The sequence below is a fragment of the Symphodus melops genome (genome assembly GCF_947650265.1).
Source record: "Symphodus melops genome assembly, chromosome: 13".
In the NCBI taxonomy this organism is placed as follows: Eukaryota; Metazoa; Chordata; class Actinopteri; order Labriformes; family Labridae; genus Symphodus; species Symphodus melops.
In genome coordinates this window covers 4465790-4489049 of record NC_136703.1, presented here as the reverse complement: position 1 = coordinate 4489049, position 23260 = coordinate 4465790, and the positions used below count along the sequence as shown (strand labels likewise).

General features: G+C 40.8%; 2 protein-coding genes across 3 annotated transcripts; both read left to right on the top strand.

Annotated features, from left to right (window-relative positions):
* The first annotated feature begins 234 nt into the window (after positions 1-234).
* On the top strand, positions 235-4978 carry ddost (dolichyl-diphosphooligosaccharide--protein glycosyltransferase subunit (non-catalytic)). The gene is made up of 11 exons (XM_079360367.1): positions 235-526; positions 1060-1170; positions 1258-1344; positions 1429-1532; positions 1617-1711; positions 2148-2241; positions 2490-2638; positions 3513-3660; positions 3768-3888; positions 3991-4097; positions 4351-4978. The coding sequence occupies exons 1-11, from the start codon at positions 292-294 to the stop codon at positions 4498-4500; spliced, it is 1401 nt and encodes a 466-aa protein (XP_079216493.1). The 5' UTR covers positions 235-291; the 3' UTR covers positions 4501-4978.
* Positions 4979-5407: 429 nt separating this feature from the next.
* On the top strand, positions 5408-23246 carry plekhm2 (pleckstrin homology domain containing, family M (with RUN domain) member 2). Of its 2 annotated transcripts, XM_079360350.1 has the most exons (20): positions 5408-6011; positions 8291-8397; positions 8582-8691; positions 8787-8886; positions 9020-9107; positions 9203-9377; positions 10527-10586; positions 12361-12655; positions 13261-14052; positions 14136-14205; positions 14701-14791; positions 15471-15535; positions 15656-15744; positions 16011-16143; positions 16240-16430; positions 16852-16917; positions 17477-17636; positions 19075-19254; positions 19453-19569; positions 19906-23246. In XM_079360350.1, exons 1-20 carry the CDS (start codon positions 5952-5954, stop codon positions 20041-20043), a joined length of 3087 nt encoding a protein of 1028 aa, XP_079216476.1. In that variant the 5' UTR covers positions 5408-5951; the 3' UTR covers positions 20044-23246. The 2 variants fall into 2 exon arrangements, with proteins under 2 accessions (XP_079216476.1, XP_079216477.1); XM_079360351.1 differs by lacking the exon at positions 10527-10586.
* Positions 23247-23260: the final 14 nt, after the last annotated feature.

The following is a 23260-nucleotide window of genomic DNA, read 5'->3' as shown; positions in this document are numbered from 1 at the left end:
ATGCAAGACAGTACAACACATATTGCACAAGATCTGCAAAAACAGCATGACAGATAACATGCAACGGTTAGAAAAATGAGAAACTATATGTACATTTATATTATGTGTAAATTAATACAATTCACTTGTATTCTACCTCCCATTCTTCCGTGATTCTACGTTTTATAATAAAGAGGTAATCTAATTGGAGGAGCGGTAGTCAGAGAGACGCGTTACTCTTTCTGATTGGCTTGTTTCCTGGGGGTCAAAGTTAACACTAACGCTAACGCTGACGTCGACTTCTGCACCAAAATGGCGTCGTTGACAGCAGTCATGCAGACGAACCGGTCCGGTTCTTCATCAATATCCAAAAAGCGGACCGGAATCATGAGCCAAAAGAAGTTCAGACTTATGGACAACAGAGTTATGCTACTTCTCTCGTTGGCGTCCATGCTGCATTGCGCTTCGGCTGACGCTAAAACCCTGGTGCTCCTGGACAACCTCAACATCAGAGACACCCATTCAATCTTCTTCCGCAGTCTGGCAGGTCAGGACGACATTCGTACTTTTTTCATCCATAAATATCGCCCGAGGTGTTACAGAGCCCCATTTGTTATGTGACATTTTTAGCCTCATAAAGCTTGCAGATTTAAACACCGTGCAGCACAGTGAGGAAGCTAATGCTACCTTAGCTACAGTTTCGCCAAACTTCATTGAAGCCTTTAGCGATTTAAATGTGTTTTGTAAATGATTGGATTGTGTGCTTTGCAATATGAACTTAATTTGCAATTAATCGATGTGACAACTCTACAATTCGGTATACTTATTGCTTAGTAATGCATAAAGGATTTAAAAGCACGTAACTTCCTGTTTAACTACTGTTGTCACTGGACTCTTGCAAATATAATAACTTAAAATATTCGTCAGTTAGTGATCACACACCTAAGTTTTTAGTTAATAATGTTAATTAATGATTTAATTGCACTGCATTACATAGTCACATTCTTCTGTTTGGTACGAACATTAAAGACAAGTGTATAACTGTTGTGTTGTTGCTGTCAATGCATGTCTTCTTTTCAGATCGAGGCTTTGACGTCACATTCAAGACAGCTGATGATCCTTCCCTGTCTCTGATCAAATATGGCCAGTTCGTGTATGACCACCTCATTATCTTTGCACCATCAGTTGAGGGTAAATATTGCACTCTCACTTTTATATGGAGTTAACAGTTGTGCACGCATTTGTGTTTGTAATCCTTTTTCTTTCTGTCATCTGCAGACTTTGGAGGAAATATAAATGTGGAGACGATCACGTCCTTCATTGACGGTGGAGGAAATGTCCTGGTTGCTGCCAGTTCAGATATTGGTCAGTCATTTTTAAGAGCTTTTGCTCTTTCGTTATGAACACGATAACACTGTCCAGTGCTAATGCTCCTCACCTGTTGTGCAGGTGATCCACTGAGGGAGCTGGGAAGTGAATGTGGCATCGAGTTTGACGAGGAAAAGACTGCAGTCATCGACCATCACAACTATGATCTGTCTGACCCTGGAGAGGTAAACAGTCCTGTTCAGACACACTCTCTTATTGTAGTCAGTCCAGAACTGTTTGTATTTACACATCATGCCTTTTATCTCCAGCACACTCTGATTGTCGCTGATCCAGAGAACCTCCTGAAGGCTCCAACTATCGTCGGCAAACCCACCAACAGGCCAGTTTTATTCAAAGGTGTTGGGTAAGCAAATCTAAACACAATTTAAGAAGTGGAAACAACTAGGATGTCAACTGTTCCCTGGTACAGAGTGCAAAGATCTAACATTTCTTCACTGACCAATATTCACAAATTTTTAAAAAATATAATAACATTTCTATCATTGTTTCAATATGTCTAAGAGTTTATATTGAAAGGCAGCAGCAAACACATTCACTCACTGTTTATCTTTATATTTACACTTTATAAATGAAGATCTCAAATAAATAAAATGACTGACACCTTTGTTACTGTAAACCATCCTCCAAGGTTAACTTTATACAACATCTTTTTGGTGCTTTGCTAAATAGATTTAGTTTGATGTCACCCCTGATTTTACAAAATTCCAAAACTAACCATTTTACTCTGAATGCAAACCATGTAAGAGTGATTGATTTGAAGTTGTGCTCCTTCCTTCCAGCATGGTGGCTGACCCAGAAAACCCTCTGGTCCTGGACATCCTGACTGGCTCTTCTACTTCATACTCCTTTTTCCCTGACAGACCCATCTCTCAGGTAAGGACCCTGAACATAACTTTTTCACCATACAGCATAGTCCTTTTTTAATTCAGGTAGACCATGTTCCTTCCCTGATGAGTTCATAGATCTATACAACTAAGGGCATATTTAACAAGTAGTTCCAGTGTCTCAGCAGAGACCTTAAAGTCATTGATAGCCATAACATCTCTTCATTATAAATGAACTACACAGGATTTAAATGATTGACTTTGATTCTTATTAATAATGCTTTTCAATCTCTTCAGTACCCCCATGCTGTTGGCAAAAACACGCTGCTGATTGCCGGCCTGCAGGCCAGGAACAATGCCCGAGTGGTCTTCAGCGGCTCCATAGACTTCTTCAGTGACGCTTTCTTCAACTCTGCTGTGCAGAAGGCCAGGCCTGGGTCTGAGAGGTAGTCTTCATTCTTCCTCACATCTGTCTGTTAACCTTTAAGGATTATATTCCAGAGTCCAGTTTAGAAATGTGGTCATTATCACTGTTTTTTTTTTTTTTTTAATGGAGTAAAAGGTGAAGGTATTCTTTTTGCAAAGTGAAAAGGTGTTCTTTAAAATAAACAACCATCTTTGTCAGTCAGATTTTTTTTTTGGAGTGAGAAGCGCCCACAGGTGCCGGGGATGTCCATCTCTTTGGCTAAATTGCTCCAATCAGTTAAAAAACATAATCGGGTGTTTAAGCTCTGCTTATTTGAAGCAGTGTATGGTCATAGACAGAGGCAGTGCAATGTATCCTCTATCATGTAGACACTGCCTGCACGGCTCTACAAACGGAAGGTACTCAGTTGTTTGGGTCTGTCATGCACGCAGAGCAATGTATGCTCCCTTTGACTTGTTTTACCATCAATCCTATTTTGACCTTTACAGTGGATGTGGGTAAAAATCTCTTTAATGCATTAGCAAATCTTTATAGATTTATGAGATGTTAACCGTTCAGTTTAAAAGTCCATGAAAGCTTTAATAAAAAAATAAAAAATAAACCTTTGTAAGACTGGAACATTACAGATAATGAGTTAATGCAGCCATGGTCGGTCAGCTGATATATTTTGCTTCTGAGCAGTGTTTTGTTAAGTAGACGTTTCTGGTTTCTTGCACAACTGGATCAAACAAACCACAAGAGGAAATGCATTCCTCTGTATATGTAGTGTGTGCATTTATTGTGATCCTCTTTCTGATAAACAGTAAAATATTATCGAATGAAACTAACAGCTTTGTCTGGTTATCACACTCCTGAAGTTGAAAGGCTCCTCTTCTTGTTGCTGTTTTTGTCAGGTACGAGCAGACAGGGAACATGGAGCTGGCTGAGGCTCTGTCTCGTTGGGTGTTCAAGGAGGCCGGAGTCCTTCGGGTGGGAGCTGTTACCCATCATCCCGTAGGAGAGTCCACTCCCCCTGCAGCATACACTATCACTGACCTTGTGGTGAGTTTTGTTACACTAATTGAACAATCGTCAACTTTGAGCCTAAATGATGGGGCGCATACTTTTCTTTGTATATATTTCAATCTGTGTATAATTTTCCAACACAGGAGTATAGCATCGTCATTGAGATGTTGTCAGAGGGCCGCTGGGTTCCCTTTGACGGAGATGATATTCAGCTTGAGTTTGTGAGGATTGATCCCTTTGTCAGGACTTATCTCAAGAAGAATGGTATGCTGCTGTAGTCAAAGACCACCTTGAAGTAATGCTTACATCCTCAATGTACCTACCATAAATATTGTGTTTTTGTCTTTTTTTCCATCTTCTTTAAAGGAGGTAAATATAGTGTACAGTTCAAGCTGCCTGATGTGTACGGGGTCTTCCAGTTCAAGGTGGACTACAACCGACTGGGATACACACATCTCTACTCCTCCACTCAGGTAAGTTAATCACAAGGATTTTCTGCCACCAGTTATAGAGAGATCTCTGTGCATAGAAAGTCAGAAATGCAAATGTAGGAATGAGGTGTAAAAAAGAATTACGGTACCCAAAACATTCTTGTATTAAATTGTGTTTTCTCAACACTATGACTTGGTAGTTCAATGCATTTTCACTGAGTGAAAACACTACACAACCTCTCATGCTGTAATGCTTAACAAGTTTAACTTCTACTTGTTTTTTCCATTACCACAGGTTTCAGTGCGTCCCCTGCAGCACACACAGTACGAGCGTTTCATCCCCTCAGCCTACCCGTACTATGCCAGCGTCTTCTCCATGATGGCAGGTCTCTTCATCTTCAGCATCGTCTTCCTGCACATGAAAGAGAAGGAGAAGTCAGACTAATGCAGGATGAAGGAGAAGTCAGAACAATGCAGGATAAAAGTAATGAACTTACTGTGTGAAGAGTTTAATTTGTATGTCTGGATGGATTGAACCTTCACGCAGGGATTTGGACAGCAGTCCTTGAATACAGTACATGTTCGGTTATTGGGGCTCTGAACTAATTGCATTGTGGAAGGCACAAGGGTTAATGACTATAGCTCAATGCAGTGGTTTTTTTGTTTTTATTTTTTTTTGTATTTTGAAATCACTAAAAGGCCGGTAAATGTTCTGGAGTCAGTCAGCCCTTTGTATAAAGTTGTTTCACATTTGATAAAGTATCTCCCAAGTTGGGCAGTTGCCTTAAAAATGACAGTAATACAAATTTGACCCACATTTTCTCATTGAGGTAACAGTTATTGTGGTAACTACACGCACTGAAAATGTCAACTGTTTATTTGATGAGACTGTTTCCTGGAGACAATAAAATACTGACATTCCACTCTGTCGAAAACTCCTTTTCTATCTATCTCATAATCGTGCTCTTGGAATCTCAGACTAGCCAAGTTTGTTTTAACACTCCTCTGACTTGCACCATTGATTCATAGACAAAAAGTAGTATGCTTTAATTCCTAGTCTTGCATGTCAACTCGTTTGGAACAGAGGCCACTGAAAAACTTTTTTTTTTGAGTATAGACCTACCCATTTTTAAAGGCACATCTAAACCACGCCGCACTATTCGCAGATTGTCAATGTCAATAATCTCGCCAAAGCAGTTTTGCATATTTGCCGACTAGAGGCATCAGTTATGATAATTCAAATCCATGCATTTTATAAGCTAAATGTCGTGTTCTCCCTTAATGTCAAATAATACGCATTTAAATACGGTACTCAAAGTTTTGAAGGTTGTTTGGTGCGCGCGTGCGCGTCCCTCTCCCACGCGCCCTGAAGCTCGTAATGACGTCATCCACTGAGTGAGTTCGGTCAGTAACCGGAGCAGCCGTTACTTTTTCTTTATAACTTTTAAGGTAACTACGCGAAAAAAAATAGGCTGACAAATTAGCGACACTATTAACACTCGCTGCACGGAGATCGTGAAGTGAACTGATAGTATGATAAACGCAACTGTAACTACAAGTAATGAATGGTTGGGCTTAAAACTTGCTAGCCGCCCCCAGCCTGAGTGTAGCGTTAAAAAAAAGTCCAGCTAGTCTGAACGCGTAGCTAGGCTAACTTGACTTACCGGATCCGCTGAAAGACGTTCACGTTCTCGCTCCTTTCTATGCCTCATCATGTCGGCTTTTAATCAGCGATGATATAATAATTCAATGTGCTTATTGAACAGCCAGGAAGCCATGTTAGTTTTGCAGCCGACAGCGTTGACAGAGAAGATAATGTTTGCCAGCTAAGGTAGCGTTAGCATTATTAGCACAACAAGCGCTGTGCCTCGGGAGTCAGCTGACTTCAGATCAGTGATGGATCAACTCAAAGTGAAGGATCGCATATTGGAAAATATTTCCCTGTCTGTCAAGAAGGTAAGCGCCTCACGGTTTGTCAGTACACTTAATTATGTTCACATCATTTAGGTATTTAAAAATCTTTGAATAACAAATTCTGTTATGAGGATCATCTTTTGTCTGCCAGAGAGGGCAACTTTTAACTCCGGGGGGAATTGAAGCTCGCTTATAATGACAATAACTACATGTATCAAAACATATTTCAATATCGGATGACGTTTTTACACCACCAATGTAGAATGCATGTTCTAGTTATCTTAACAATGGTCAGCCAATGGCACCGAGCCCCTGTGTTTGCTCACTGCAGCATGTGGTATAAACACAAGCGACCATACTGCGGAGCCTTACTCGCAACATAAGGGTTAGTCAGTCGATCTTAACACCTGATTTTTATTTAATTTATGTATTATTCCCGTAGTTTTTCTCTGCAGAGTTTTTTAAAAACTGCCCCTACATTTCCCTTAAAGAATCAAACACCATGACATCTCACAGCTTCTTCCCTGTCTGTGTACATTCACTTCCCAACCCATGTGAATTTCATTTTAGATGTTCATGGGCTTGGCCTTTCCTCCTGCTTCTGTCTCAGTTATTTTCCATTGGTAAAATCAACTTGTCCGATAAGTAGATGATGGTATTAATTAGCACCATCTTGTGAACTATAACGTTACTGTTTGATGCCCCACCTAATCCCTTGGATTATCCCTTGGATTAGGTGGGGCATCATTGTCTAAAAGATTTTAAAGTTATTTTGAATATAGCTTTTATATCTCTTTTATCATGATCATCACTGTGTAAGAGATGTGAAGTACTTATGAAAAAGTATGCCCAAAGCTTCTTAGTTTAAGTGTACAGTGTTGTTTACCTCTGACAAACATTGCTTAGTCATGTGAAGAAAGTCATGGGATACAAAATCTCTTTCTTAGGGTCACACTCGCTCAGAACTCCCCCAACCTTCACTTGTTTTAGTCAAGTATTAGGGTTACGTTGTACTCTATATTTAGATTAAGTTTAAGAGGGTTCTGCAGGTCACATTAGGATGAACCATAGTGAAACTCACCAAAGAGTTTGCCGTTACCTTTCAGTAGAGCCATACGTATCTAGTATTGTGCCATTTATTGATCAGAAATAGAGATTTATCTCTAACTATTCAAGTCTAGTATCAAACATACAGTTTAGCAGACTGACTTTGAGTTTGAAAGAGAAAGAAAGTGAAAGGATAAAAGTAGCGCTACTGATCATTAATTTCTTCCAAACCAGATAATCAATATGGAAATAGTTGCCTCTTTTAATAAGATGCCCTCCCCCCCAATTTAAGGAACAAAAATAATTGGTTGCATATTCTGAAGAAACAAACCCTTGTGTAAAGTTATAATACATTGTAATTTCAAGCAATACCTTTTTCAAAGTACATGTATACTCCCCCCAAAATGCTGTACCTTTTTAATGGTATCGTCAAACATTATGACCAGAAGAACGGCAACAACTCCTGAGTTTACAATACGCAACACTTTTAAGACTTGTAGAGCATCACTGCTCATTAAACTTTGTCTTCACCAGAAGTTGCTGACAATGTTTTATGATGTTCTTGAATTCGTTAAAGACAAAGGTGTTCTCAGTACCTTTGTCAAATTCATGCAGAATCATCACAGAAAATGTTAATTTTCATTCTAAAATTTTAGTTCACCTTATTTGCTGCCATATCAGCAGTCAGTGAATGTTTCCTTCCTTTATCTTTATAAGTCTCACCTTTCATATATCCATCAGACTGTTATTTCTAGTCAGCTAAAAATCTGTTACGCGTATTCTTTGATTTCTCTGCTAATTAGCAAGACAAGTGAAGGTGTAGTCTCCAATCTGGGACCACATATTGTGTCAAATCTCAGCTCTTACACAATCAGAACTACATACTTAGCAACTTTGCTTTGATGCCCCCAAAAGACACAAGGCAGGCGTCTTTAAAACCATATCTCAAGAAGGTTGGCAGAGATGCGTTTGTAAATTGACACAATTAAGTCAGGTCTCCAAACCACAGAGGCATGGTCTTTCCTGATGTTTTGTCAGACTTGTTCTGCAGCCAGCTTCACTTACTGCTGCTTTTATGTGTTTCTTGTGTTCAGTCTGGTTTTAAGCAGTAAAATTCCAAGCATAGCAGTAAAACACATTTTCCGCTGGATTAATGTGAGGAAAATTCCACTGCTTTGTACTAAATGCCTTCTTCCATTGACTCAATTTCAATGTATTTGTTGCATCTTTGTGCCTGGAGCTGAATTCACATCTCTCTTAACGTCTTTTCACAGTTGCAGAGTTACTTTGCAGCCTGTGAAGATGAGACCCCAGCCATTCGAAATCATGATCGGGTTTTGCAACGCCTCTGTGAACACATAGATCATGCTTTGCTATATGGGTAAGAGGCGTACTGAGGAATGGTGCATGGTATGCTCTTTAGGTAGTTTTAGGACCATTGATACTTTATATAGTGTATCTAGGTATTGATTCTTGAAAGTATCTGCTAAAAATGCAAAGTCACTTTATTCCCATAGCCCTTTTTGGCCCTCCACCTTTAATCTTTTATGTTTTTTTCTTGGCAGGCTGCAGGATATCTCCTCAGGTTACTGGGTTCTGGTCCTTCACTTCACCAGGAGGGAGGCCGTCCGCCAGATAGATGAGCTTCAGCACATAGCGACCAACCTGGGACGAAGTGAGAAAGTCAAACACATGCAAACACTCAGTAAGGCGTCATTCATGGTGGTAGGAGCTGTATGCATAAAAAGCACTCTTCTCTTCTTTGTGTAGGCCGTGCATGGTTATACCTAGCACTGAGCGAGAGTTCATTAGAGAGCTATCTACGCCTCTTCCAGGAGAACCAAGGGTTACTGCAGAAATATTACTTCAAGTAAGTCAAATGGATCCTGTGTTACAAGTAGTTCTTCTGCATGCCAGGAATTACTTGCTATTACTCATTCTGGAAAACAATGTGTCAGCGTTTGAACCTGTAACTCACATTAAGCTTCTTTTTTCTCTGCTAGGAATGCACTGGTCTGCAGTCATGACCACCTCACACTCTTCCTCACGCTGGTGTCCGGCCTTGAGTTTATTCGCTTCAATCTGGAGCTGGTAAGCCGATGTTTTATCAGACTGTCAATAACAATACAGCTCTCTAATATAAACAGAATGCCAATGATGTATCGGTTTGTTTTTGCTAATTTCAGGATGTACCCTATCTGGATGTGGCCCCCTACATGCCAGAATACTACAAACCCCAGAATCTGCTGGACTTTGAGGAAAGGCTGCCCAGCTCTGACAGTTTGTCCCTGCACTCCTTCACCTCCCTCACCTCCACAAACCTGGAGTGGGATGACAGCGCCATAGCTCCCTCCAGTGAAGGTGAGCTGTGCGGATGTGATTCTGAGTCCTTTTAGGTTACTGTAGGTACAGAGCCTAATACTTTACTCGCTATACTGTCATTAGTCATTATTCAAAACTTGAAATGCGCTTTTTTTTTTTTTTTTTTTTTTTTGACTTGGCTTTATTGTTTTTGAATTCTTGTTGGTCCAAACCTAAAAATGCAAAGAGACAGTTTTGATCTGAGGAATCCAGGGTCCAGAAGAGCCAGGGTTCTGTTTTATCATTTATCTGGAACACATGTCCTTAGGTTGTATTTGAATGTACTGTCAGTGATGTTCTGTATTTTGGAGATCAGATTGACCCCTGGAAGAATAGCTGCTGCTTTGCAAATGCTAATGGGGATCTAAATAAAAATTAATAAAGAAGTCAATCTCCACTTATATAAACCGTTGGATAAAGGGGGTAGCTGCAACATTTGCTTTGGGCTGTTCAGGTTTTGTAACACATGCAAAGGGAGAATGTGCTTCGTTTTTGTCTGAACACTTTAAAAACATTTATAGAGCAGCACATGTTTTTGTGTTATTCCTTGCCTTTCTTTTTACAGAGGATTTTCCACTCATAGAATATACACACAGAGTTATTCTACCTATCATTTGGGCTCTTATTGGCTTTTAATTCTGAAAGGTTTGGATGTCTGACCAATCAGAGTCTGGCCAATGTGTGAGTCCCACTTGTTAAATGTCAGTCTTTATTTTTGGGTTTATGATGTAATCAGGCCCTGCTACAGTACAAGTACACACTCACATGCTTTGTTGCAAAATTATACAGTGATGTCAATCGAATGGCATGTGGAAGCAGAATTGGGATTGATCTTTGCAGACTGTTGTGACTCATAAATTGCAAAGTGCAATTCATCAAATAGATCATTTGGCATGCAGAGACTCATGGGTACTGAATGTTCTCATATGGATGATTTCAGCACCCAGTGAACGTTTCCCCATCACTTCCCACAAAGTATTTTGTCAGCTTCCCTGTTTTTAGTTCCCACTTATTTATTCTTTCTCATTGATTTTAGTTTTGTTTCATAAATCGTATGTCATGTCATATTTCTGTTTCTGCCATTGTCTCACATTTCTCTCCCCACAACATCTCACTCTAATGTTACATGTTATCCCTCCTTTTTTTTAGATTATGATTTCGGTGACATCTTCCCCGTGTTGCAGTCATTGCCAAGTGCAGACTGGGAAGGTGGGACATTGGTCAAACCCTCCCCTCCCTGCTTTACCCCCCCTCCCTTCCTTTCCTCATATCTGGCATGGCATCCCACCGTTTGTTCTTAAAGCATGTTGGGTATTTTAACAAGAAACTGCTTATGTGTTTGTGTACAGTAAATTAAAATGGTGCAGAAGACCTGCTGCTTGGAGGACATTAAAACAAGGATCAAAGGCACATGGGGACAAAAAAGCTTTGGTTTGGGTTCTGCTGAAAGACCTTTGTGTTTGGATCCCATATTTATTTTCAAAGGACTTTATGAACTCTACATGAAATTATAAAACCAAATCAATAAACAAAAACACAAGGAAGCCGGGCTGCCACCTGTCATACCTGAGTCAAAGCCCTGGACTTTTTTGTTCTTGTTTCATCTGCCATAGAAACATGTCAGAACAACAGTATAACAGGATGTACACTTTACAAGCCACAAATGTATTTTTGTGAGAGTTGAGTCTTCTCCGCTTCAAAAACAATCACACCTGTTGATTACATCTGGGGGGGAATGACAAAGAACAGCACAGCAATATCTTAAACATAAAGTTTGATTTCTTTCAGGACTCAAATTGGACTTTATGTCCAAAGTCACAATTTGAACTTCTAAAAAAAAAAAGAAGTTTGCCCCTTGGAAATCCGCAGCCGGTTTCAGCAGAGCCCAAATGCTTGATTTCAACAAGCATCTTACCTCTGACAAGGCAAATTGCAAGACTGCTTTGAGAAGCACTGGGCTAGACGCTAGCTAATAGAAAACTGATAAACATGTGACTTAAGTTTGGTGTGCGCTGAATTGTAAAAGGAGGAAAGAGACAGTTCAAGCTTCATATTATACAGCCAAGTCTGATTTGACTGGGGAAAAAAACAATCTGCGTCAAGAACAGTCCTAAAGGTGAGATTAAGACAACGAGTTTTTGGTAAGTTTTGGAAGATGCACAAATCCTTGGTGCAGTGGAGAATAGGTATTAGGTGGGTTCATGGTATTGTCATGTTTTGCATGTGTTACTCATCATGGGAATGATGCTAATGCTCACTTTGCTTTATTATTTACTACAGCAAGAACAATGTAACTGGTACTCACATTGTCCAGTCTGTCTCTATTACATTGTGTTAACTGTTCGTCTGGTTCATCGTTTTTTTGGTTATGTCTTCTTTTCCTGTGTAAAATGTGGCACAGGCCTGACTTCAGCTCGTTTGCAGTGTAAATAATCTAGAAGAATCCACAGAGAGCAAACTGTTGTGTATTACTTCAGCATCTGTTTGTAAAAAGCTGCTACATGAAATACACACTTTTCCTTCATGCTCTAAATTTAAATCCCTAAAAGAAATGAATCATTTTCAGTTCCCATGATGAATGTTGTTCATCATAACCCCCTCCAGCTGTAAAAGTAATGCTTTACTTAGGCTTTAAGCACTGCAAAGGAAGCTGCTGCCTGTGGACATATTGCATCATTCTCCTCTCTTTCATTGCTAAAGAACTACAAAAAAACACTGCAGCTTCTAACATTTGTGTGCGAAGCTGAAGAAAAAATACACAGTTTTTGTGAAACTGTCTCGTTGGTTGACTTTTACTGGTGATGAAACAATAAACCTAAATTACAACAAAGAATTCTACTGCATATTAGATTTAAGTTAATCTCCCATCCAACCACGAAACAGTGCCAACAATTCTGTGTATTTTTAATACAGTGTGGCCAGCTGTTTTTTTATTATTTATTTTTATTTGATTATAAGTTGAATGTTTGTGCTTTCATGGTAGAGGGTGACCTGACTGACCAGGCCAGCTGCCCACGGTCCAGTGGCTCTGATCCACAGACAGTCATCAGCGACACAGTGGTTCTTCCTGCAGGCGCCATCGATGTGAAAGGAGCTGCTCATCCGTCTGCACACAGCCCCACGTTCAGACACAACCCCTTCAATGGGGACTCGGACACCAACACTACCAACACCTCGGCCGACATCACACCAGTTCACGTGGCCATCCGCCATTACACCCTCACACCAACCAATGGAGATGAAGCAGAGAACGCCAGCAATGAGCTGGAGGTCATCAGGTACAGCTGTTCATCTTTAGTGTCGGCCATGTAGGCTCATATTCTGTCTTCACGTTAAAAAGATTAACTCCAGCCAGTATTTCTTAGGGCTGTCAAACAATTCCATGTTTATATACAATTAAAATATGAACTTAACCACAGAAAAAGAAACATAAAGGCACAATAAGTGTGTGATGTCATGAAGTGGACATTACTGTGGACTCGTTAGCTGATTGTTCAAGTGAAATGAAACATTTTAATATGCAGCAATGTTCTTTCCTTTTTTTCTTTTTTCGTCTAAAGGGACAAAATAGCATGAAATTAATCAATTAAAAAATGTGTGCATACATTTCAGACCTTAATGGATTGTGATTACCTTAGCTTTGATCATTATAAGTTATTATGGCAACCATATTTTTAGTGTACTGTGCAAGAGCTCAGGTTGCGTTTGTGCTTTTCTCAGGCTTGGTAATTACTATAAACTTCAACATCATCTTAATGTTTTATAACTTAGAACAAATTAGGTAGTAACTTTATCATAAGAATAACATAATTTCAATGAAATTGCTGTTTAGTCAGATTTGATTAAAATGGAAGAACTACAGCAAACCTCTCTGATCTTTCAGGATGGCCAGACGAAGGAAACCAGCCAAGAAGCGACGAGGGAAGGGCTCAACAGATTCCAGCAGCAGTATCAATAACTCCATCTCGTCGGAGAACATAGAGATAGAAAGCAGCCTTCAGGCTTCGGAGGAAGTGGAATCACTAAACTGCGCGGCTTTTCAGCTGGAAACTGGCGAAGAGCTTAGGAGAAGCAGGGTGGGATCAGAAGCTGTGGAGGAAGGAGATGAGGACGGAGTGGAAGGCTTGCGGCTTCCAGAGATGAGAGACACCTCCATGGACACGGTGGGCCAACCTCTCCGTGATGTCATGGATCGGCTCAATGGGGCTCTGGATAGGGACGGGGAGCCCTGGGAGCACCTCGAGGAGGATGTGAAGGGGAAAAAGAATGAAGACTGTGACCAAAGTGCCGAGCCCCCTGCACAGCAGCCCTTTCGAGAGGACACAGCAGGCGAGCCCCCTGACCGTGCAGAGGGAGAGACCTGTCTCTCTCCACTGGTCACAAGCCCCAACTTCCTGCAGACCTCCCCTGCACCTACAGACTTATGCTGCTTTACCGGCAACAGTCCAGACTCTGCTCCCACGGGTGGTGGCTACGATGACCCTACAGAGCATAGCCAGCCGCAGACTGTTTCAGGTGGTCTTAATGATGAAGAACAGGCAGAAGCGAAGTCACGACAGAAACCAGACATGAGGACCCGAGGAGACGACACAGAAGAAGGAGAGGAAGCAGACGCAGAAAAGCTCCAAGAAGAGAAGCTCAGTTCCTCTGAAGGTTCTCATCCTGCAGAGTTTAAGTACGTTGTCAATATAACATCAATCCTCATTGTTTGTAAAGTTGTTTAAGATGTGCCTGATGTTCTTAATATGCTTGTTTCAGGGTGGACAACAACCACTTGCTTCTTCTCATGATTCACGTATTCCGAGAGAACGAAGAGCAGCTCTTCAAGGTGAAGACTGAAGGACTCTTATTATTACTGCTTAATGAAGCTTTGGAATATAGTTTGAACAGTGAAAAGGTGAAAAATTTAGTGAATAAATGCAGTATGGCTGTGTGTAAGTTTTCACAGAATGACTCTCATTGTGCTGAAAGGTAATCCTCTTTCAAACACTTTAAGCCACTTGTAGGATTGTGTGACTCGTGACTTGTGACAAAAGCTTTGAAGACTGTTGCTCAGTGGAAGTGTTGCAAGTCTCTGTGCACCAATTTCCCTTTTTCAACCGCTGTAACAGGTTTTTATTATAATTATACATTTTCTACTGAATGTATTTGAACTTTTAAGAGATTATGAATTGCCGTGGTTTGTGATTCATGATTTAAAAAAAAGTCTGTCTGATCTGTAGTAGTTTCATCACAGTGCTAAAGCTGCCTCCACTGAACAGGATGCTTTGAAAGATAACAACAGAGGTTGCAAACAATCTTTTTTCTTTTCTTTTTTACCCAGATGCTGAGAATGAGCACAGGCCACATGGAGGGCGATCTACAACCGCTTTACCTGCTGCTGACTGACTGTTACATTTACCTGCTGAGAAAGGGTACGTTCATAAAAATCTGCAATGGCACAAATTGTTACTGGGGATATTTTAATATTTATATCAAGAATCACAACCTTGGCATTTCTTTCTCAGACTAAAGGCGTGTCATTTCCTAATCTTCGATGAGGTTCACTAAAGCTAACAGGCCAGAGCAGAACTTAGAGTTGGCCTCTACTTCAACATTGAACTGTATGGTGTCCTGTAAACTTAATAAGCGAACTAGTACCATACTGAGTTTTCTAAACAATTAAAAATGTCTCTACACAAACAGCTTTGCCCGATATAAAGTTAAGAAAAGGATCAACTTTATTGTCCCCTGAGGGAAATCTCTCTCCAGCAGCAGCGCCAGAAATAGCTGCATTGTTGTTGCTTGTTCCCATTCCAATACTCAGAGTACATGTGTGACGCAGCCTAAATTTAGATGGAAGTTAAATACTTTGATGATAATACACAGATCAACAAGTGAGCAAGTGCAGGACTGACGGGCAATGAGTTTAATTTGTCTTTGAAGAATCCCAGCAGAGCTGAGGGTTTTCTGATATTCTAATTATAGCAGAAATTATATAAAAGATCCACAGTTTGTTCCAGGAAGTAGCTAAACATGGTTATTCTGTAGGCTGAAGAAATCAATCAACAGGCGCTCATTGCAGGCTGTGGTTTTATTTTTTTCCCCTCACAGGAGCTGCAGAAAAGCCTTACACAGTAGAGGATGCTGTACCTTATAATGAGCTGGACTATCTATCAGTGAGTATGTTTTCTGACCCTGTCTTCTTGTGACCAAAGGTCATTGTAGGAACACTGTAGACTCAGTCATAGTGTAACTGCTGGAGGTGTGGGACCCAAAGTTTGTTGTTTCTCCTTCAGGTTGGTCTCGACCAGCAGACTGTGATGGTGGTTTGCACCAACAGACGGAGAAAATTCCTGTTGGACACAGCTGACGCCTCTCTGACAGTGTAAGTGTTCATGTGTATCTGTGCTTCAGCTTTGTTGATACTCTGAAACCACAGTGCATCAGACACAGAGGTTTGGTGACTGAATACTTGAATGCATTTCACGTTAATTGCTTCCAGTTTGTCACCTCGTTGCAACAGTCTTTGTGTCCTTTTGCTGCCACATACAACCTTCCAAAGTCTCAGCCATTTGTACATATACGTATATACGGTCAGAAAACTTGACTTTGTGCCGTTCACTAATCAGATCAATTTCTTTTGCCCTCCAGTTGGTTCTTGTCTGTTCTGAAGTCAGCCATGGTGAAGGGTTGTCGCGAGCCTCCGTACCCTTCTGTTTTGACGGATGCTACCATGGAAAAACTGGCTCTCACCAAGTTTGTCTCCCAGGAATCTTATTGTGAGGTAAAAACCTGAAACGTCATTAGATCTTTTTTTTCTACTCATCTCGACTTGGTTTGACTTTCATAGCAGCGATAAATGACATGTCCTTTTCTCCAGGTAGCTGACGTGTCTATCCAACTGTATTCACTGGTGCATTGGGAGGATCCTATGGATATGGCTCTGTCACCCCAGGGTGGCCCATCTAGGGCTGGGGGACTTTCCAGCATCAAGGAGGGGACTTTACAGTACCGAGCTGGAACCACCTACCTGGGCAAAGAGTTGTGGAAAAGCTGCTACGTCGTCCTCAGGTAGAGACCGATCACACACATCTCTGTCCCTTTAGTTCAGTGTGTTCCTTAAATTACAAGCTTGCTGGATACTGAAGTGAGCTCAGTGTAGAGGGCCAAAGCAGGGGCTCATACGCACCATACTTCCAGATAGTTGGATATCGAACTGAATTTATGTAGCTAGCCATACTGAAAGTTTTAGCTCCTTTTTGTCTGTAGAGAAAAGCCTGCATGTTACACATGGTATAATATAAAACTGTAACCTCTTTAAATGTCTTACAATGAATGTGGAGTCTTCATGTTTGTGGCACTCGTCTATTAGATTCTTTGAAACATTAGTGTAACTGACTTTGTCACAAGTACAGGTAGTTGCATTCTGTGAAACCAGATGAAGTCAATCTTCTGATGCAGTGAATATAATGAACTGTCCTGTTTCTTGCAGCAATGGGATTCTGTACCTGTATTCAGAAAGAACTGATGGGACACCTGTAATGTCAGTCACTATGGGGTAAGTCTGAAGAAATTACCTGAGGAATCTGAATTTTTTAGTTTTTCCGCAAACCAGGAGGAGCTGTTGGCCTCTCTGACAAAAGATGACAGAAGATGCATCACAACAACTGAGCTGCTGACAGAGGAGACACCAACACCATCTGTCTGCACAGGCATGCTTTATGTGAAAGGGCTTAAGTCCTCACGAATAATCATAGCATGAGGAACCTTTCAATCGACAGAATCATCAAGCAGATAACTAACAGCAACGACAGTCAGGGGCATAATGTGACTGTAATAGTCACAGAGAAATGTATTTATTAATACCTGTCTGTACATCAGAATCTAAAATGTAGTAAAAACATCAAAGCTCTCTGAGTAGATCTCTGACAGTTTGTGGGTCTCTGGTGAGCTCAGCAAATAATGTGTTTTTAATCCCCATTGTATTGTTTTTCATTGTTCTTTTTTTACTATAAGGGGTCAAAGATCCTCTGTGAAAACGGTGCTTTGGACTGGAATTAACTACACCTGCAGGCTAACTTTTTTCCTGCTCTTCGTCTTCTCTCACTTCTTCACAGAGGAGAGCACTGCGGAGGCTGCCGGCGTTCAAACAGCACAGAGCATCCCCACGCCTTCCAGGTCATCCTGACAGAACGGCCTCCGCTGGAGCTCAGCGCTAACAATGAGCAGGACATGGCTGACTGGATGCTGTTGCTCTGCCAATCCGTCTCTAAAGGAGTAAGCTGTTGCAAAGCCAACATTTCTTTTACAGTTGATATTGTCAGTATCCACAACAACGAGGAAAAGTTTCAGCGAATTGAGGCACAGTCGTGCAGAAGGCATTACTCTGTGATTGAGGGATCAGCAGCACATGTTCACCAAGATCAAACACATGATCTCCTCTCTGCTAACACCAGGAGAGGACAAATGTTTCTACAATGCATCTTTGAACATTATGTGAGCGACTACCACAACAGACTATCTGTTGATGTACATGTTAAAACAACAGAGCACTGTCCTTGTGATAATAATACACACTTGTGATATCCCTCACACTAGCATCTATGATGTGAACTCAGAGAGGACAGTGAAGTTGGACAGCATTTCCTCAGAGCTTTGAAGTAGAAGTGAGCATGCACAAAGACAGTTTAACAAATAATCCACTCAGGCATGTGTTGTGTAGCTTTGCAGGCTCCTTTAAATTTTTTTTCTCACTTAAAACAAGGAACCTCCGATTCTCCCTTTTTGGTGTATACTGTTATTGTTGGGCTTTTTATGTCATTATTAGAGAGACAGGAAAGTGTGGGGAAACAGGGAGAGAGGGAAAACAAAGGAGATATATGTTGGATTCTGCTTTTAACAATCAGAATTGGTTTTTTTTATTATCCCAGGGGGAAATTTGGTTTTGAGGCCTGTAGCTTCTGTAAATAGAGCGCTCAAAGTAACCAGCAGGTCACCAACGCCACAGGCATCTACCGTAAATTCCGGACTATAAGCCGCTACTTTTTTGTCACGTTTTGAACACTGCGGCTTTTACAACGATGCGGCTTATTTATGGATTTTTCTTGGGGGACAATGAGCTTCTGCCGCAAAAACATTTGACCTCGTCACATCGGATCTTAATATCAGATCTTAACACACGGAGAAATACATATGATGCAGCTTTCAAGTTAAAGGCGATTGACCTGGCTGTCAAAGAAGGAAATAGAGCTGCTGCACGTAAAGTTGAAACTGACAGCGACATCGAAAAAGAGACTGAGGAAGTGAGTAATGAAGTCATTCTGAGGCAGTGAATGGATGGACTTTTTCTTGTGAAATGTATTACGGTAATCTTTTTCATCAGCCGTGTTACAGACACTGTTCGATAAAGGATTTCCAGTAGGCTTCGTATTTGCGGATGTAGCCGGTAGCCTACGTATTTAATTAAAAGTTAAAACAACGTTTTTGTGTCACGTCTTTCTGTGTAAATCGCTTTGTTACAATGTGGACACCTGCGGCTTATAATTAAGTGCGGCTTATATATGTACAAATACATTTATTTACTTATTTTTTGCCGGTGCGGCTTATATCCAGGTGCGCTCAATAGTCCGGAATTTACGGTAGTTTTCTGAGAGATTAATTTAAGCCTTGTGTGTTTAGGAAAGGTTTCATGAAACTAATGTTGCCTTACCTGCAGGTTATCCCACAGGGTGTGGCCCCAACCCCATGTATCCCATGTTGCCTCGTGATGACAGATAGCAAGCTGCTAACATGCCATCAGGACTGTCAGACCAGTTTCTTCCGTTCACTGGGCAGCGCTGACATCTGTGATGTCACAGCTGTCAGTCTGGAGGCCGACAAGGAGTACTGTGTTATCGTGAGTCATTGTATAAGCCTTGAATATTAGATGTTAATTTAACATGTGATTTATAAGCCATACAGTTTGATGTAATGACTTTGAATTCATGCTATTTAAGATAGATTGAAGGTGCTCGCTCTTCAGTTAAAAATATCTGCATCCAATCTATTTGAGCTGGTGCTGCCCTTTAAACGTAACTGTTTTTTCACTGTGTAGGAGTTTGCAGCAGATCGGACTCAGTTTCTTCCTCCTTGGGTCTTGTACTTCAGTGGCTGTGATGAGAGAGATCGGCTTCTGGGAGTGTTAGACGACACATGGAAGGCTATTTTCCAGGTAGGAAGATAAACGGTCTTCATCAGTGGATTAGAGGGAACTTTCACCACTTGTTTAAGTGGATGCCCTCAAGGTGGTGATGGTAAATGTAGTCCATTGAAGCAATAATTACCCACCATGCTATAATGACTGAGACCTCACTCTGCTCATTCGAGGTTTACTCTGGCTTAAACGAATATCAATATCCTATTCAGCGAAGAATACGCGTGCTGATCCATGATATCACTTGTCCTCATATTTACAATAATGTTTGACTGTTTGTCATGAGCCACATAGCAATATTGTAACGCTGGTGTTAAGAGATGAAACGCTCATGTTTGTCCTCTCTGCACACAGGTGGACCTCCCCCACAGAGACGTGTTTGATCCGTCTGTGCAGAAGCGTTGTGGTGAGGCCCTGGCTCTGATGAACAGTGCCTGGCAGAGAGCAGACAGTCTGGCCCGAGGCAGAGCCCAGCGCGAACCCTGGTGCTGATGGACACACACACACACACACACAAACATAACTGTGGTCAGCCACGGGAACTGACTGATATTTAAACAGTCTTCTATAGTTCCAGGATAGACAGATTTATCTCCGACATGACAGCCTCTACAGACTGCTCAGAGGGGAATAAACTGTCAGAATGAGATACAGATGAGGTTATTGCTTGACCTTGTGATGCACCTCTGATTCACTGTTGAAATCCTTAGGAACCATAGGAACTGCAGAAGTAGCAAGGCATATGGAACATCCACTGCAGTGACATTATTACTTGGAATGAAAATGAGTTGAACAAACGTCCACCAGAATGTTTAAACAAAGTTTGACCGAAGCAGACATTTTCATAGTTCCTTTCTCAGAGATCCTTCAGACATCGCAGTGATGCAAAAAGAAATGAAAGTCTTGTTTCATATGGTGTTATTTAGGCTAAAGCTCTGCACGAACAGTTGAGTAATGGTTACACGCTGATGAGACCGCAAACAAGTCCTCAAAAGAAGTAAATCTTCGTGGTGTTTTCTTTTGAGGAGAATCCACTTAAAAATGAACACCAATGAACAGAAGCGATGACTTCCTCATGTGGACAAAGCAGAAAGTAATCAAACATAAATCAAGTGCACGGAGTAATGTAAGTGGGGAATGAGACGAGGAGCCATAACTAGTAGCTTTCTTGCACAGTGAAAGGAGAGAAGTATTAATTAAAACTCATCAGTAACTCAGAATGAAATCATTCTTGTGACGTTCATGAAGAAAGCCATACATGAAGGGAGGGGAACTTACTGCTCGTTCGCTTCACGCTCCCTTTGCCTTGCACATAAAAAAGTGCTTTCTCCTGTACGACATGAAAGGATACAAATCACTCCTTTGCTTGCAAACAATGAGCAGAAGCTCTGCTGAACGCCTATCTGTGGCGCATCTATAAAGCCAATTCACAGCACTGAACGCCATCTCTGAATATTCCCTGACAGCTGCGCACGTGTCTGCTATTCACTTATGGTTCGTACCTTTACACTGATCGAAGAATATGTGGATATTTAACACTTGCACTGTTAAATGACGTGCCCGTACCCGTGTCGTCCGTTTTACATCTGTCTCAGTTAATTTGAAAGTCGTCACACAGATCAACAATATCAGGAAAAGCAACAGACTTGCCTTTTTTCTCCGCTCTGTAGAGACAAGTGGAGGCTTCCATGCTGACTTGCACATTGTTAGTCTTTTTTTAAAGGTACTAGTTGTAATTTTGTTTAATATATGACATGCTCGTGTATTTCCATTGTGGAGAAAGTGTGAAGAATTGTTACTAAATTATTTGATCCAGTAGTAACATTAAGATGGTGTTTACTTTGGTGCCTGCACTTGCAGACATGTAGGTCCCTTTAGTCCGGAGCAGTATCAAGTAAGAATAAGGGTCTGACTGATTTGATTGACAGCTGCAATTGTTTTTGGCTTTCCAGTTTGATTTCCACCCTGAAGGTTTGTGGAAGAAGAACATCCCTGCCTGCGTGTTTATGTGTTCACCTTACAATTCATAGCGTATACACTGTAAGCCTGTGATATTACCTTAGGTTTAAAGGTCACATATTATCCTCTGTTTTGGAGCTCCCCAAAACATGTCTGTGAAGTTTGTTAAACATCTACTCTCCATCTTGTATTTAAGCATGCCTGTAAACCCCACCTGTTTAACCACACCCTTCTCTGGAAGGGCTTAGTGGGGCTGGGCTTTTTTGCATCATGTGCTATTGTTTATGGTGAGAGAGCAGACTCTGCGGACAGAACAAACAACGAGCTGCCCTTTGTGATGTCATGAAGGGAAAATCTCTAAAAGACATGTTTGAGCACACGTTTTCTGAAATTTGGAGCGGGAAAAAGATGGAGAGGATGGACTCTTCTCCTCATTGGGGTTCTGTAGACGGACTAGGGAGACATATTAGTGTAAGAGAAACATGGTGAAGTGTATGTAGTATAATATGTGACCTTTAAACAACAGTATGTGTGTTACAATCTGTAAACATTAACACTGCTTTGAGTGCTCGGCTCCATCAGTGATGGTGTGTAAAAGCTGTCATATCCACTATGAGAGAGGAGGAAGATTTGTGTTTTGCAATGACAATGTTGCCTTTTTGATAATCTCTAGAAATCTAAATCTGCAAATGAATGCAACATCTGAAGGCACTGGACAAGAATGTGATGTTGGATGTTGCTTTGACTAATCACTTTAAAAAAAGACATTTGGATGCATTCAAGAAAAGAGTTCATGTTGAAGACATACTCCCTTGTTTGTATTCAACAAATAAGTCCTGCTTAATATTTCTACCAAAACAAGTTTAAGTAATACCCAACTCTATCCTTATGTCACTACGTTAAGAAACCTCGATTCTCTGAGACACTGTGTTACCTTCATGTTAGCGTGAATCAGTTCTTTAAGCTTCTCTAAGTGCCACTCGTTCTCTCTCATCTGCTCATAACAAAGAAATCTAATCTCAGGTGAAAAAGGTACTCCACTTCAGAAACCTTAACACTCACCATCTTCTTCTTTCTTTTGCTGCTGTTTTGTCTAATTAAATCTTTTTCTTTTTTTTTACACCTAAATCCTCTATTTATGCTTTGGTTCCTCCTTTATTTGATGCAGCATATTACGCACACCGAGAGACGGAGAGAGAGACACAGCTGCAAAGAACTCTAAATGTTGGGAAGAGGTTTGATGTAAAACTTTATTAATAATTCATTGGGTTCCAGAATAGGACTGGTGGCTCCAGTGGAAAACTTCAGCTCTTTTTTTCCCCTTTTTTTTCTTTTTTTAAGTTGCAATATTTGGACTTACTTGAAATGTTTGTTGGATTATTCATTTAGAAAACTAACAACTTAAAATTGTGGCCTATGGAGTTGTTTTTGTCTTTTGTTTTTTTAGCAGTGTTTTGAATGTGGGGCATTGCTGGCCAATGATGGAAGACAACTTCTCAAAGATTTGTTGTTGAAGCGCTTTTTGATTTTGTTTAATTCATGTGTACTGCATGTAACATTTGTACAATGTTTAGCAGTTTTATTGAATTGTAAATAGAGCACTAGTCTGTATAACATACTGTACACTCAAATGAGACGGGCATGTCCACGAGGTTTTGTACTGTTCAAAATGATGATTAATGTACAAATACACCTTTGTGATTGGACAGCATAACTGAATAAACAGACGTAACACATCTTGGCTTCCTTT

What these genes read in the sequence shown, in the direction of transcription:
- ddost (XM_079360367.1), top strand. Translation starts at nt 292, where the DNA reads ATGGCGTCGTTGACAGCAGTCATGCAGACGAACCGGTCCGGTTCTTCA. An exon ending in CTTTGCACCATCAGTTGAGG is followed by an intron (nt 1,171 to 1,257) that starts GTAAATATTGCA and finishes TGTCATCTGCAG; the next exon opens with ACTTTGGAGGAAATATAAAT. An exon ending in GCCAGGCCTGGGTCTGAGAG is followed by an intron (nt 2,639 to 3,512) that starts GTAGTCTTCATT and finishes TGTTTTTGTCAG; the next exon opens with GTACGAGCAGACAGGGAACA.
- plekhm2 (XM_079360350.1), top strand. Translation starts at nt 5,952, where the DNA reads ATGGATCAACTCAAAGTGAAGGATCGCATATTGGAAAATATTTCCCTG. An exon ending in AGCTGCTACGTCGTCCTCAG is followed by an intron (nt 16,431 to 16,851) that starts GTAGAGACCGAT and finishes TGTTTCTTGCAG; the next exon opens with CAATGGGATTCTGTACCTGT. An exon ending in CATGGAAGGCTATTTTCCAG is followed by an intron (nt 19,570 to 19,905) that starts GTAGGAAGATAA and finishes CTCTGCACACAG; the next exon opens with GTGGACCTCCCCCACAGAGA.